At 59.3% G+C, this 10,256-nt stretch overlaps 1 protein-coding gene across 1 annotated transcript in view; it reads right to left on the bottom strand.

Annotated features, from left to right (window-relative positions):
• Nucleotides 1-10,256, bottom strand: part of TLN1 (talin 1) — a gene marked incomplete at its 5' end in the record, with an annotated part of 30,590 nt that overhangs the window by 15,176 nt on the left and 5,158 nt on the right. Inside the window, 19 exon segments of the mRNA XM_035902742.1 lie at nucleotides 50-333; nucleotides 448-576; nucleotides 729-863; nucleotides 1,020-1,133; nucleotides 1,350-1,463; nucleotides 1,802-1,930; nucleotides 2,299-2,465; nucleotides 2,567-2,701; nucleotides 2,704-2,848; nucleotides 3,132-3,299; nucleotides 5,286-5,384; nucleotides 5,502-5,710; nucleotides 6,194-6,302; nucleotides 7,809-7,922; nucleotides 8,618-8,798; nucleotides 8,980-9,056; nucleotides 9,273-9,374; nucleotides 9,616-9,771; nucleotides 10,114-10,218. Of these exon segments, the coding sequence (XP_035758635.1) occupies nucleotides 50-333; nucleotides 448-576; nucleotides 729-863; nucleotides 1,020-1,133; nucleotides 1,350-1,463; nucleotides 1,802-1,930; nucleotides 2,299-2,465; nucleotides 2,567-2,701; nucleotides 2,704-2,848; nucleotides 3,132-3,299; nucleotides 5,286-5,384; nucleotides 5,502-5,710; nucleotides 6,194-6,302; nucleotides 7,809-7,922; nucleotides 8,618-8,798; nucleotides 8,980-9,056; nucleotides 9,273-9,374; nucleotides 9,616-9,771; nucleotides 10,114-10,218 (2,672 nt within the window).

Raw genomic sequence — 10,256 nt, 5'->3', positions numbered from 1 at the left:
CCCCCGGCCACCCCCATGCCCTTCCCACAGGCTGGCGGGGGGCACCAGCGTCCCCACTCCCCCTACCTGGGCCAGGCGCTGTTGGCTCTCTGGGTCACCGGGCTTAGCCACCGCTTTCCGCGCCTCCTCGATGAGGTTGTTGGCTTTATCCATGACGTCGCTGGCGCAATCCAGCATGGCGCTCTGCGCCTGCGGGTCGGGGGTGCTGGCTGCCACGCCACGGGCGGCCTGGCTGAGTGAGCGCAGGGCCTGGGCCACCTCTCCCAGGAGGTGAGCGATGGCAGAGCTGACGGCTTTCGTGCTGTTCCCCAGGTCCTGGGCACACTTCTCCATCTGCGCGGGGGCAAGTGGGGACATGCTGGTGGGCTGCACCTCCAGCCTCCCATGGCTCCCTGACCCCAGTGCCCACCCCACATCACGCCACGCCACCCTTCTCTCTGCCCTCACCGTCTCTCCCGGCAGAGGCTTGAGCTTGCCGTCACGGGCAGCCGCCTTGGCTTCCTGCAAGTCCCTCTCCAGGCTCTGCACCAGACTCAGTGCGGAGTCTATCTCCAGAGGTCCGCATGCCTCCTGCGCCTGCAATGGGGGAGAAGGGAAGGTGAGCAGGGCGACTGCTGAGCCCACCCTGCTGGGGCAGAGACCATGACCTGCCACCAGGCTGTCCCTGCCATCCCCTCCTTGCTCTGCGTAGCCCGGGTCCCGACGTTGGACAGGACCCAGCCTCTCACCTTCTGAGCGGCTGTACGGAGCTCGGCCAGAGCCGCAGCCAAGTTCTTAGCACACTGGCTGAGCTGCATCGCGGAGGCTTGGTCCGTGATGGTGGGGACGGTGGCCTTGGCTGCAGCTACCATCTTCCCACCAGGCTGCCAGGCCAAAAGAAAAAGCAGTGAGAAGCAGACAAGCACACAGCATTTCTCTGCTTCCCACGTGCAGCAGCTTTCTTAAGAGGGCCAGGCAGGGTATGAAAGCCATAACGCCTGTGCCAGAGCCGGCGCAGGAGGCTCCGGCAGTGTGTGTACCTGCAGGAAGTTCTGGCTGGCGGCAATGAGAGCCAGCTGGGCACTGGGGCTGTCCGGCTGCGACTGGCTTCCTCGTACGCCCTGCACCAGCATCGGGATCTGCTCTGCCACCACCTGCCAGAGAGGAGGGTCACTGGAGAGGCTCAGCCAGGAGGAGACGGATCTGATCCAGGACCAATGGCCAAAAGATTGGCTCCCGGGGGTGCTGCATGAGGATCCCAAGGTCCTACCTGCCCACTGCGGCTGAGCACAGAGCCCCCGTGTGGGAGATGGGAGAAGGGATGGGGACGGGCGGCACAGGAGACACCAGGATCAGGCCTGGGTCCTTACCTTGCAGCTCTGCACCAGCTGCTGCTGGGCAGCGGGGTTCTTGTTGGAGGAGGCGGCGTGCTGCGCGGCGGCGATCGTCTGGGTGGCGGAGGCAGCAGCTTGCTTGGCTGCGTGCTGGTGGGGGGAGGCATGGATCAGCACCGGTGGCAGGGCAGCCTGCCCTGAGCCCCCCCACCATGCACCAGGACCCAGCTCCCCCTAAACTTCTCATCCCATGCCCCTGCCTGTGACACCAGAGCATCCCCAGCACCCTCGGTGCCCGGCATCCCAAAGTGACAAGTGTGCACAAGGGAAGGGAGCAGGGGGGAGGTCCCTTGGGGATGCAGCACAGACACTGTACAGGAAAACAACTTTATGCCCCTGGAAAGCGCAGGGATGTGGGTGCTCCCGGCCAGGTCTTGCTCGCTGACTGTGCCTGCTTGCCTTCTGCAGCCCCCTGCCCAGCATCTCACCTCCAGCTTGTGCACGAGCTTCTTCTTGATGGCATTCTGGGCAGCAGCATTGGTCGCCATGCGGAGCCCCTCCGCTGCCTCGCGCAGCCGCTGCTGCTGCTCCTCACTGTCTGGGTGGGCCGCAGCTCCCTGGAGAAAGCAGGAAACCCATCAGACCTCGCAGGTACCACTGGGTCCCTTGTCCTCCTGCAGCAGCGGCTGTGCTCCAGCCTGATGCCGGGGAATGCCCCCAAGGCAGTCTGGCCACCTACGGTGGAGATGCCCAAAACCTCTCCCGGAGACCTCAGCAACAGAAGAGTTAACAGCTCCTCTGCTACCACCTGGAGCTCCAGGAGGAGCCCCACTCCATTGCACAGGCCTTCACCTTGGTGCAGGACCCTGCTCCAGGAAATGCTCCCCCAACCAGGGGCTGCTCGGCTCCTCTGCAGCAATGAGCTGATGGCATCAGATGGGTCTGGGGGCCAAAGCCAGCGTCCATCCTCTCCCATGCCACTGACCTTCGCAGCCTCCACCATCTTGGCAGTGGCATCAGCCAGGATCTTGGCCGCGCTCAGCAGCTTGCGTGAGTTCTCCAGGTCTGTCTCTCCCTCTGCATCGGCTTTGATGGCATTGACAAGGTCGGAGGTGGCTTGGGCCAGAATACGAGCCTGCCGCACCATTTCCCCTGGGACAGAAAGGAAGGGTGGCCTGTTAGCAAGTCCCATGGGCTCCCCGATACCTCCCCATACACCGTGCTCTACCCCAGGTGCCATCAGCAGCTCTTACCAGCATCGCCCATAGAGCTGAATATGTTCTCAGTGACATTGAGGATGGTGTCGGTGGCCTGGTCGTAGCGCCCGATGGGCTGCCCACCCAAGGCGTGCTGCTTGATGTGCTGCAGCAGGTCATTCAGGGCCTGCCTGCCTCTCCCCCCTGCTTCAGGAGCTGGTCATCGTTAGTTGCCGCCTTGGAGGCCTCCACACAGCCCTCCGCTGACTTGGCCACCAGCTTGCCAGCCTCAATCAGCTGCTCCTGGCAAACTGGGGAACTGATGGTGGGAGCCACTACCTGGAGGGGAGGAGAAAGGCTGGGCAGTGAGCGTGGTGGGCTCCCTGTAGGAGCTGTGTAGGGACAGCTATCCCCATCTTGCACTCCTCCAAAAAGGATATTCAGTGCTTGGGCACAGTGGCAGGGACCCCAGCCTGAGGCAGCTCATGCTTCTGGTGCCAGACCCATAACGTTCTGCCTGAGGACGTGTGGTCCTGGCACACCTACGACCCCTCCATGGAGCTGCCACCAGCCAGGTGACACTTGCAGCCACGCCGAGCCGAGGGTTAGCCTTGCTGCTTACCTTGGTGCAGGCTACCAGCTGGGAGGTGGAGAGGGCACACTGGGTGGCAGCAGCGATCACCTGCGTCTGCAGTGCTGCGTCTTCCGTTTTCTGAGCCACGTTCTTGGCTTTGAGCACCAGCGCAGCGGCGGCGCTGGCCACCGCCTTTGCCAGCTGCATGAGCATGTCCTGAGGGGGACGACAGAGAGCGTCAGCGTGGGAGCCACCGAGGGCAGGAGCACCGGCAGCCGCCCGCAGGGCTCTCGTGAAATATTCAGCAGGGAAACCTGAGCTCTCAGGGGCCCTTTCATCCACTCTGTCCCACCACCAGCAGCACAGAACACCTGGAGTGGCTGGGAACACCTTGACCCCATCTCTGCTGTGTGCTGCCGCTGGTGGTGAGGCTGTAACCCAGCCTTGAGCCACAGCCTGCACCACGGCACCGCCACAAACACCACCCAGAGCACCTTGGGCAACACTCAGCATCACCCCAGTGCTCACAACCTGCTCACTGCCCACTCTCCAGGCAACGAGCCCTCCTGAGTCCCTCATTATACCACAGCAACAACCTGCTGCAAGGCACCGCCGGCACTGCTTGCATGGGCTGCAAAGCCAAATGGCAAAAAAATGGCAGACCCCTCCAGCCAAATGGCAGCACGAACCGTCCGTGGCACAGCCACACTGGGGGCAGCTGCCCACCCATGGGGTCACCCCACCAGCAAGAGGTGAGTGGGAGATGCTGCCCACACTGGTCACCTGTACTGCAAGCATGCCAGCTATTTTCTAGCTTGTTACCGACAGGCTACACTTCTGCTGTCATTGCCGGGGCTAAAGGAGAGGTACGATGCAGCAACCAGCCTCCTCTCACCCGGGGGGGCGTGCAGGGGAGGCACAGGACTGTCCTGCCAGCACATACCATGCACACAGCAAACTGCTTTCCTGCAGGACATCACTGTTAGCTCCCGCAGCACACTGACGGTGAGAACGGGAAGCACCAGCGCTAGATGGCAAATGCTTGAGGCAAAGACCTTGGAACGCAGGGCAGCGCCCGCAGTCCTCCTGCCCTGTGAGTGCTCACAGCAAGCGGCCCCACACCCCGCAACAGCTAAGCCTCTGGCCACCAAGTCAGAAGAGTCACAGCCTCCCCTCACCTCCTGCAAGCCAAGGCTACTCCCGCTGCAATCCACCACCTTTCAGACAGGAGGAGAGACTGGAGAGTGCATGCAACCAGCTCCAGAGATCCCAGACTGCTGCATCCAAGCCCAAGGATGGAAGTGGATACACTTGGGTCTGGAAGCCGCAGGGCAGAGCATCCCAACTGCATGTGTGCAAATTGTCTTCCAGGTCCTAAAACCAACCCTTGGGGCTGCCCTGTCCTGGCACTGCCGCCTGGCTGAGCATGGCTTCCTGCCCTGGTGCTAGTGTTTGGGCTCCCCCTGGATATCTGTCCAGGCTTTTCTGCTCGTGTTGAGGCTGTGTGACTGCCATGAAAGGAAACCCCTTCTTTCTGGAATCTGTTCTGGTCTATACTGTGGCTGAATCCTCCTCCCCAGCACGGTGTGCTACCTCCCTTGTGCTGGAAGGAGCAGCCGTGGGAAAGCAAGCCGGCTGGAAGTCAGCCCAGACAAAATAAACCACCCCACGAGGCTCCAGCCACGCTGGGTCTCCGATGGGGGCAGGCAGGCAGCTCCCACAAGCAGGGAGCGGCAGGCAGGAGCCGGGGCAGCTGCAAGGGAGGACTTCCAGGGCACTGCTCGCCCAAGCGGTGACCCGAGTGCATGGAGTTCTGAGAGCCAACCACCAGGAAAGCAGATTTTTGACAAGAGCCCCTCTCCAAAGAGTTCAGCTGATAGTCCCCAGAGAAGCACCCCTCACAATGGAGAGGGCATGGACCACCAAGCCATGCCTACAGCCCCCTTTTACCGTCTTTGGGTCAGAGGCAGGCAGGATCCAAGCACGCCGGCTTTCTGGGATCTACATGAGAATCCACAAGATAAGAGGCATTATATCACTGCGGCTCTAGGGACAGAGATGGGCAATGGCCTGTCCCCTCCCTCAGCAAAGTTACTGCTGGGCACTGGCCAAGCTTTGGCCTGGAGTCCTCCTGCCAGGTCCTTGTGCAAAGGCAATGGTTTTAGGGAGCAGGTGTCCCTGGGTGCTGCCAGGTGCACTCACCTGGAACCGAGGGTCAGTGTCGCTCTCCCCGATCTGCTGCAGCAGCTCCCCACTGGTCTGGCCCCCGGGGCCAGCAGCCTGCAGGAGATTCTGGCGAGGCTGCAAGGAATGAGGCAAAATCAACACTGGGCTCGTGAGCAAGCCCTAAAACCTCACCCGATGGTTCCCCTTGGCTTCCACCCTCCTCTCAGCCCCACAGCCCCTCCTGCCCCCCACCTCAGCGCTAGCAGGCTGTGCCGTTTTCAGCAGGTCCGAGACAGCGCTGGCCAGGTTCTTTGCTGCCTGCAGAAGCTGCCGCCCATTCCCTCCCTCATCCTCCATCAGCGCGGCCAGCAGCTTCACGCCCTTGGACATCTCCGTCAGGTTCGAAGAGATGGTGGTGACAGCGCAGCCCACGGCGGTGTAGTCTGTGTCCGCTGGATCCCCTGCACGAGGAGAAGACAAGTCAGGACGGGACACGCTTCAAGTGACGCTCTGAGAGCATCACCATGCCTATCACCGCTGTGGTTCTCCTTCCTGGGAGTGGGAGGAGAGACCCTCTGGCTCCTAAGCCTGAAAGGCAGTCGCATCAGCTGAGTTTGGGCAGGAGGGCCTGGGGAAGGAGAGATGCCCTGTGCCGTGGCTGTGCCTAGAGCTATGGCAGGGACTGGACAACACGCTCCTGGTCCAGTGGATGGCTGGTCAGCCAAGAACTGGAAGGATTGGGGTGGGCAGGGATCTAAAAACAGGGTGAGTATGGCCAGCTCTACAGGCATGTTAGCAGCAGCTGGGGCTGATTTAGCTCTAGCTGGGGCAGGCTGGCTCCTCCAGTGTCTGATAGAGGGCAGGAGCCATGACCTTCAGCCAGACAAGAGAGACCAAGCCTTCTCCAGAGATGGGGTATCACTCTTACCCAACCCCTCACATACCTGCAGTGAGGTTGACCACAGAGGCTGTGCCAGCAGTGATAGCATCCACTTGGGAGTGGATCTCATGCTTCGACTCATCCATCTTGTTTTTGCGCCAAGCTTTGGATGCCTGAAATGAGGAGAACAGGGTCAGGTCAGGAGCTGGTGGCGGAGGTGGTGGATAGCTGCACCCATGCTCACACAGAGAGATGCAGGAAAGAGAATCATAGAATACCAGGTTGGAAGGGATGTCAAGGATCATCTGGTCCAACCTTTCTGGGCAAAAGCACAGTCTAAACAAGATGGCCCAGCACCCTGTCCAACTGCATCTTCAAAGTGTCCAGTGTGGTAGAGTCAACCACTCCGCTGGGGAGATTATTCCAATGGTTGACTGTTCTCATAGTGCAAAATTTTCCTCTCGTGTTCAGTCGGAATCTTCTCAAGATTACCTTGTGCCCATTATACCTCATCTTTTTCATGTGATTCCTTGTAAAAAGGGAGTCTCCATCTTCTTTGTAGCCACCCTTCAAATACTGGTAGACGGTGATGAGACCACCTCTGAGCCTCCTTGAATTTTCAAGGCTGAACAAACCCAGTTCTCTCAGCCTGTCCTCATACGCCAGGCTTCCCAGGCCTTTGATCACCTTGGTGGCCCTTCTCTGGACCCCCTCCAGCCCGTCCACATATTTTTTGTATAGCAGGGACCAGAACTGTACCTGGTATTCCACATGTGGCCTGACAAGTGCTCAGTACAGTGGGATAATGACTTCTTTGTCTCTGCTAGTGATGCCCTTGTTGATGCAACCCAGCACCCCATTGGCCTTCTCGGCCACCGCAGCAGCACACTGCTCACTCATATTGAGCTTGTTGTCCACCAGGACCCCCAGGTCCTCCTTTCACAGAGCTGCTCCCCAGCCGGGTGGATCCCAGTCTATGCTGCACTCCTGGATTGTGTTTTGCCAGGGGCAAGACCTTACACTTCTCTGTGTTGAAGTTCATAAGGTTCTTGCTATCCCACTCTTCTAGCCTGTCCAGATCTTCCTGCAGGGTGGCTCTCCCTTCCAGAGTGTCTACTTCCCCACTCAGTTTGGTGTCATCTGCAAACTTCATCAGGCTACCTTTCACCCCATCATCCAGATCACTTATGAAGATACTGAATAATGTTGGGCCCCATATTGATCCCTGGGAGACCCCACTTGTGATGGGTTGCCAGTTAGAAAAAGAGCTATTTACCAACACCCTTTGGGTGCGGCCTGCCAGACAATTCCCCACCCTCTGCATGGACCACTTGTCCAGGCTCTAACGCATCAATTTGTCTGGGAGGAGGCCATGAGGAAGTGTATCAAAAGCCTTGGAGAAGTCTAGGTAGACAATGTCCACCACTTGCCTCATGCCAAGAAGACAAGGAAGAAGGAAGAGCTGTGACCACCCAGAACTCCCCAGCCCATCCTGACCAAGCAACAAGTCCCCTCTGCTCCTGCCCCCAGAGTGGGATACAATCCCACCTCTTTGCAGGCAGCAGATCTTCCCAGAAGCTGTCGACACTTCTCCTGGGAATGGGGCCAGCCTCATCCAGCCCAGCCAACAACCTCCAGCGAGGTGCCCCCCCAGAACCCCGGTTTCACCCGGCACTCACAGCATCCTGCCCCAGGGGTGGCAAGGTCTCAAAGTCGTCCAGCGTGGCCTGGGCTGCGTGCACAGCCTGCATGCTGGAGTTGATGGTGCCGGTCAGGGCTTGCTGGGCTGAAGTCTGCAACACAGGGACAGATTGAGGTACACCAGAGGCTTGAAATCTAGACTTAAATATTTGGCTCACATGCCACCCCGCAACATAGTGTAACATGCTGTTGATGACAGTGCTCTAGGTAGGTGCCTCCACAAAGGGGGGTGCACTTAGCAAAAACGGGCTCTGCCTTCTGCATCTCCCACTGGGAAATGCCCCATCCCACCATAGGTACACGCGACTCTGACAGTTAACGAGCTCCCGGGGAGTGGGGATCAGATGCACTGGGGCCCCACAAGGCTTTTACAGCAAGCTGTACAGCAGGCTGAGTGCAGCCAAAGAAAACAGCCTCCTCATGGCATGTTCCAAGCAATTCTCCATCTGCAGAGGACGTGGGGGGCAACAGCTAGGCACAGGGCTCTGCTGCAAACCATGGCACTGGTGGGGCTGGCCAGGCACAGCAGCTCAGGGCAGCTCAACCTGACGGAGAGGCTGCAGCCACCAGCCAGGGGAAAATGCCAAGGTGCAGCTCAAGTGTGCAGCCTGGGTGTGGGAAAATGCCAGCTCAGCCAGGACAGTAAGCACACGAGGCCAGCGGCACCGAGCCCCTGCTCTTCACAGCAAGCCAACGCCTGGCCACGGACCCAAATGGATGGGTCTACAAGAGCCCAGTGGGCACCTTGCGGAGTCTGTGCCCTATGGTGGGCACAGGGAGGGCTTACCAGGGGAGGCATGTGCCCTCGGTGCATCTGGCCACTGGTGATTTGCAGTTGAGGCTGCGGCATCGTGCCCACTTGGAAGTTTTCAGGCCCTCCAGCCCCTGTCCGCATGATGGCTGGCAGGGCCACCGAGCCCAGCTCTGCCTTGCCTACACGGTTAAACTGCTGCTGCAAGACTGTCGACCTGAATAGGGGAGAAATACCAGGTCAATGGATGCCTATGGCTGCGGCACCAGGTTCTGTGGGAGCACGGCCACCAAAGGACTGGCAGCTCTTCCTCCAGATATGCTGTGCTGCAAGCCTGGCTGGAACCTGCTCTCCACTCAACTTCTGCTTGGCAGCTAACTTGCTCCTGGGGAACTTACTTCTTTGGAGACACAGAGTCTTCCAGCATGGTGGATTCCTCATCCCCCTCCAGTCCAAAGTGGTCTTTGCTCTTTTTTTTTTTTTAAATGTTTCGGCCAGCACATTTCTGCCAGCCTTCCCCTCCTCCTGCAGCCCAGGCACAGTACCAGGGCCACACGGTCCCCCTGCCTGTTCTCCATTTTCCCCAGCAGCACCATGTGCCAATGGCTGTCTGGAGGCAGCTGGAAGGCGTACCCTGCACCCCTCTCCAGAGAAGAGCCGGTTACCAGTGCCTTTCTCAGCACAGCCTCACCTTTTTGAGGATGATGTCGATGTAGCCGGCAATCAGCTGGGCAATCTGCTCCCCCTCTGTTGTCTGCACCGAGTAGTAACCATCCTGGTAATCTCCAAAATCCTGCAATGGCAGGGCACAGGGTAGCACCGGAGCCTGGCACTGGCAGCCATCCTGAGCCCCTCTGGTATGCGTTAAGCGCCCAAGTGCCAGCCTCCAAAACAGCAGCCAGGAGAGGCACCAGAGGAGAGGGCAAGGCTGTCCCATTGCAGAGCAATACCCAAGAGAGGGGTGGGCGTGAGAGAAGCCCCCGAAGGGGGGCACTGCTGGGAAGCTGGGGTTGAGGACCGGAGCTGGCCCCTACCAGGGTGAAGCTCTTGGGTGAGGCTGCCCAACGCTTGATGTTGGTTAGGTTCCACTCCTGAATCACTTCCTTGGTCTTCTCATCCACGCGCATCACGCACTCCTTGGTGATCCCCAGCAGCCGCGGCACCAGCTTGTTCTTCCCTTTCATCTTCTCCTGTGGGCCGCAACAAAAGGGTTGTGGGCTGTCCCTGGGACAGATCCGTCCAGGCAGAGACCTTTGAGGCCTGCTGTGGCTACCACTCACCCCCAAGGCCACACTTTCTGGTGGTCACAACCATGACACGGGACTTGAAAATGAGAAAAAAACGTGAACCCCTTAGCGGGAAGACAGTGCTCAGGGAAAGGCAAGAAGAAGGAGAGGCAGACAGTGGAGACGCAGGGAAAACTGGAGCAATGTGGATTGAGGGGTTGGCAGCTGGAGACACAACAGAGGGATAGTGGAGAAGAGGAATTTTGCCCAGTGAGAGGTGGGACTGGGGGGGAGCTACAGCTCTACCTTGACCAAGAAGAAGGAGACCCCATAGGTCTTGAGGGAACGGGCAAGTTTCACGTAGCGAACTTTGGCCTCGATCTCGCTCATGCTCCCGCAGCTCTTGTGGGCCTGCAACAGCAAAGGGAGAACATCACGCTCGCTCCACG

Source organism: Egretta garzetta, unplaced genomic scaffold (assembly GCF_000687185.1).
Source record: "Egretta garzetta isolate BGI_Z169 unplaced genomic scaffold, ASM68718v1 scaffold59, whole genome shotgun sequence".
NCBI lineage: Eukaryota > Metazoa > Chordata > Aves > Pelecaniformes > Ardeidae > Egretta > Egretta garzetta.
The sequence above is the reverse complement of the archived record's forward strand: the minus strand, read 5'-3'. Positions and strand labels throughout refer to the sequence as shown.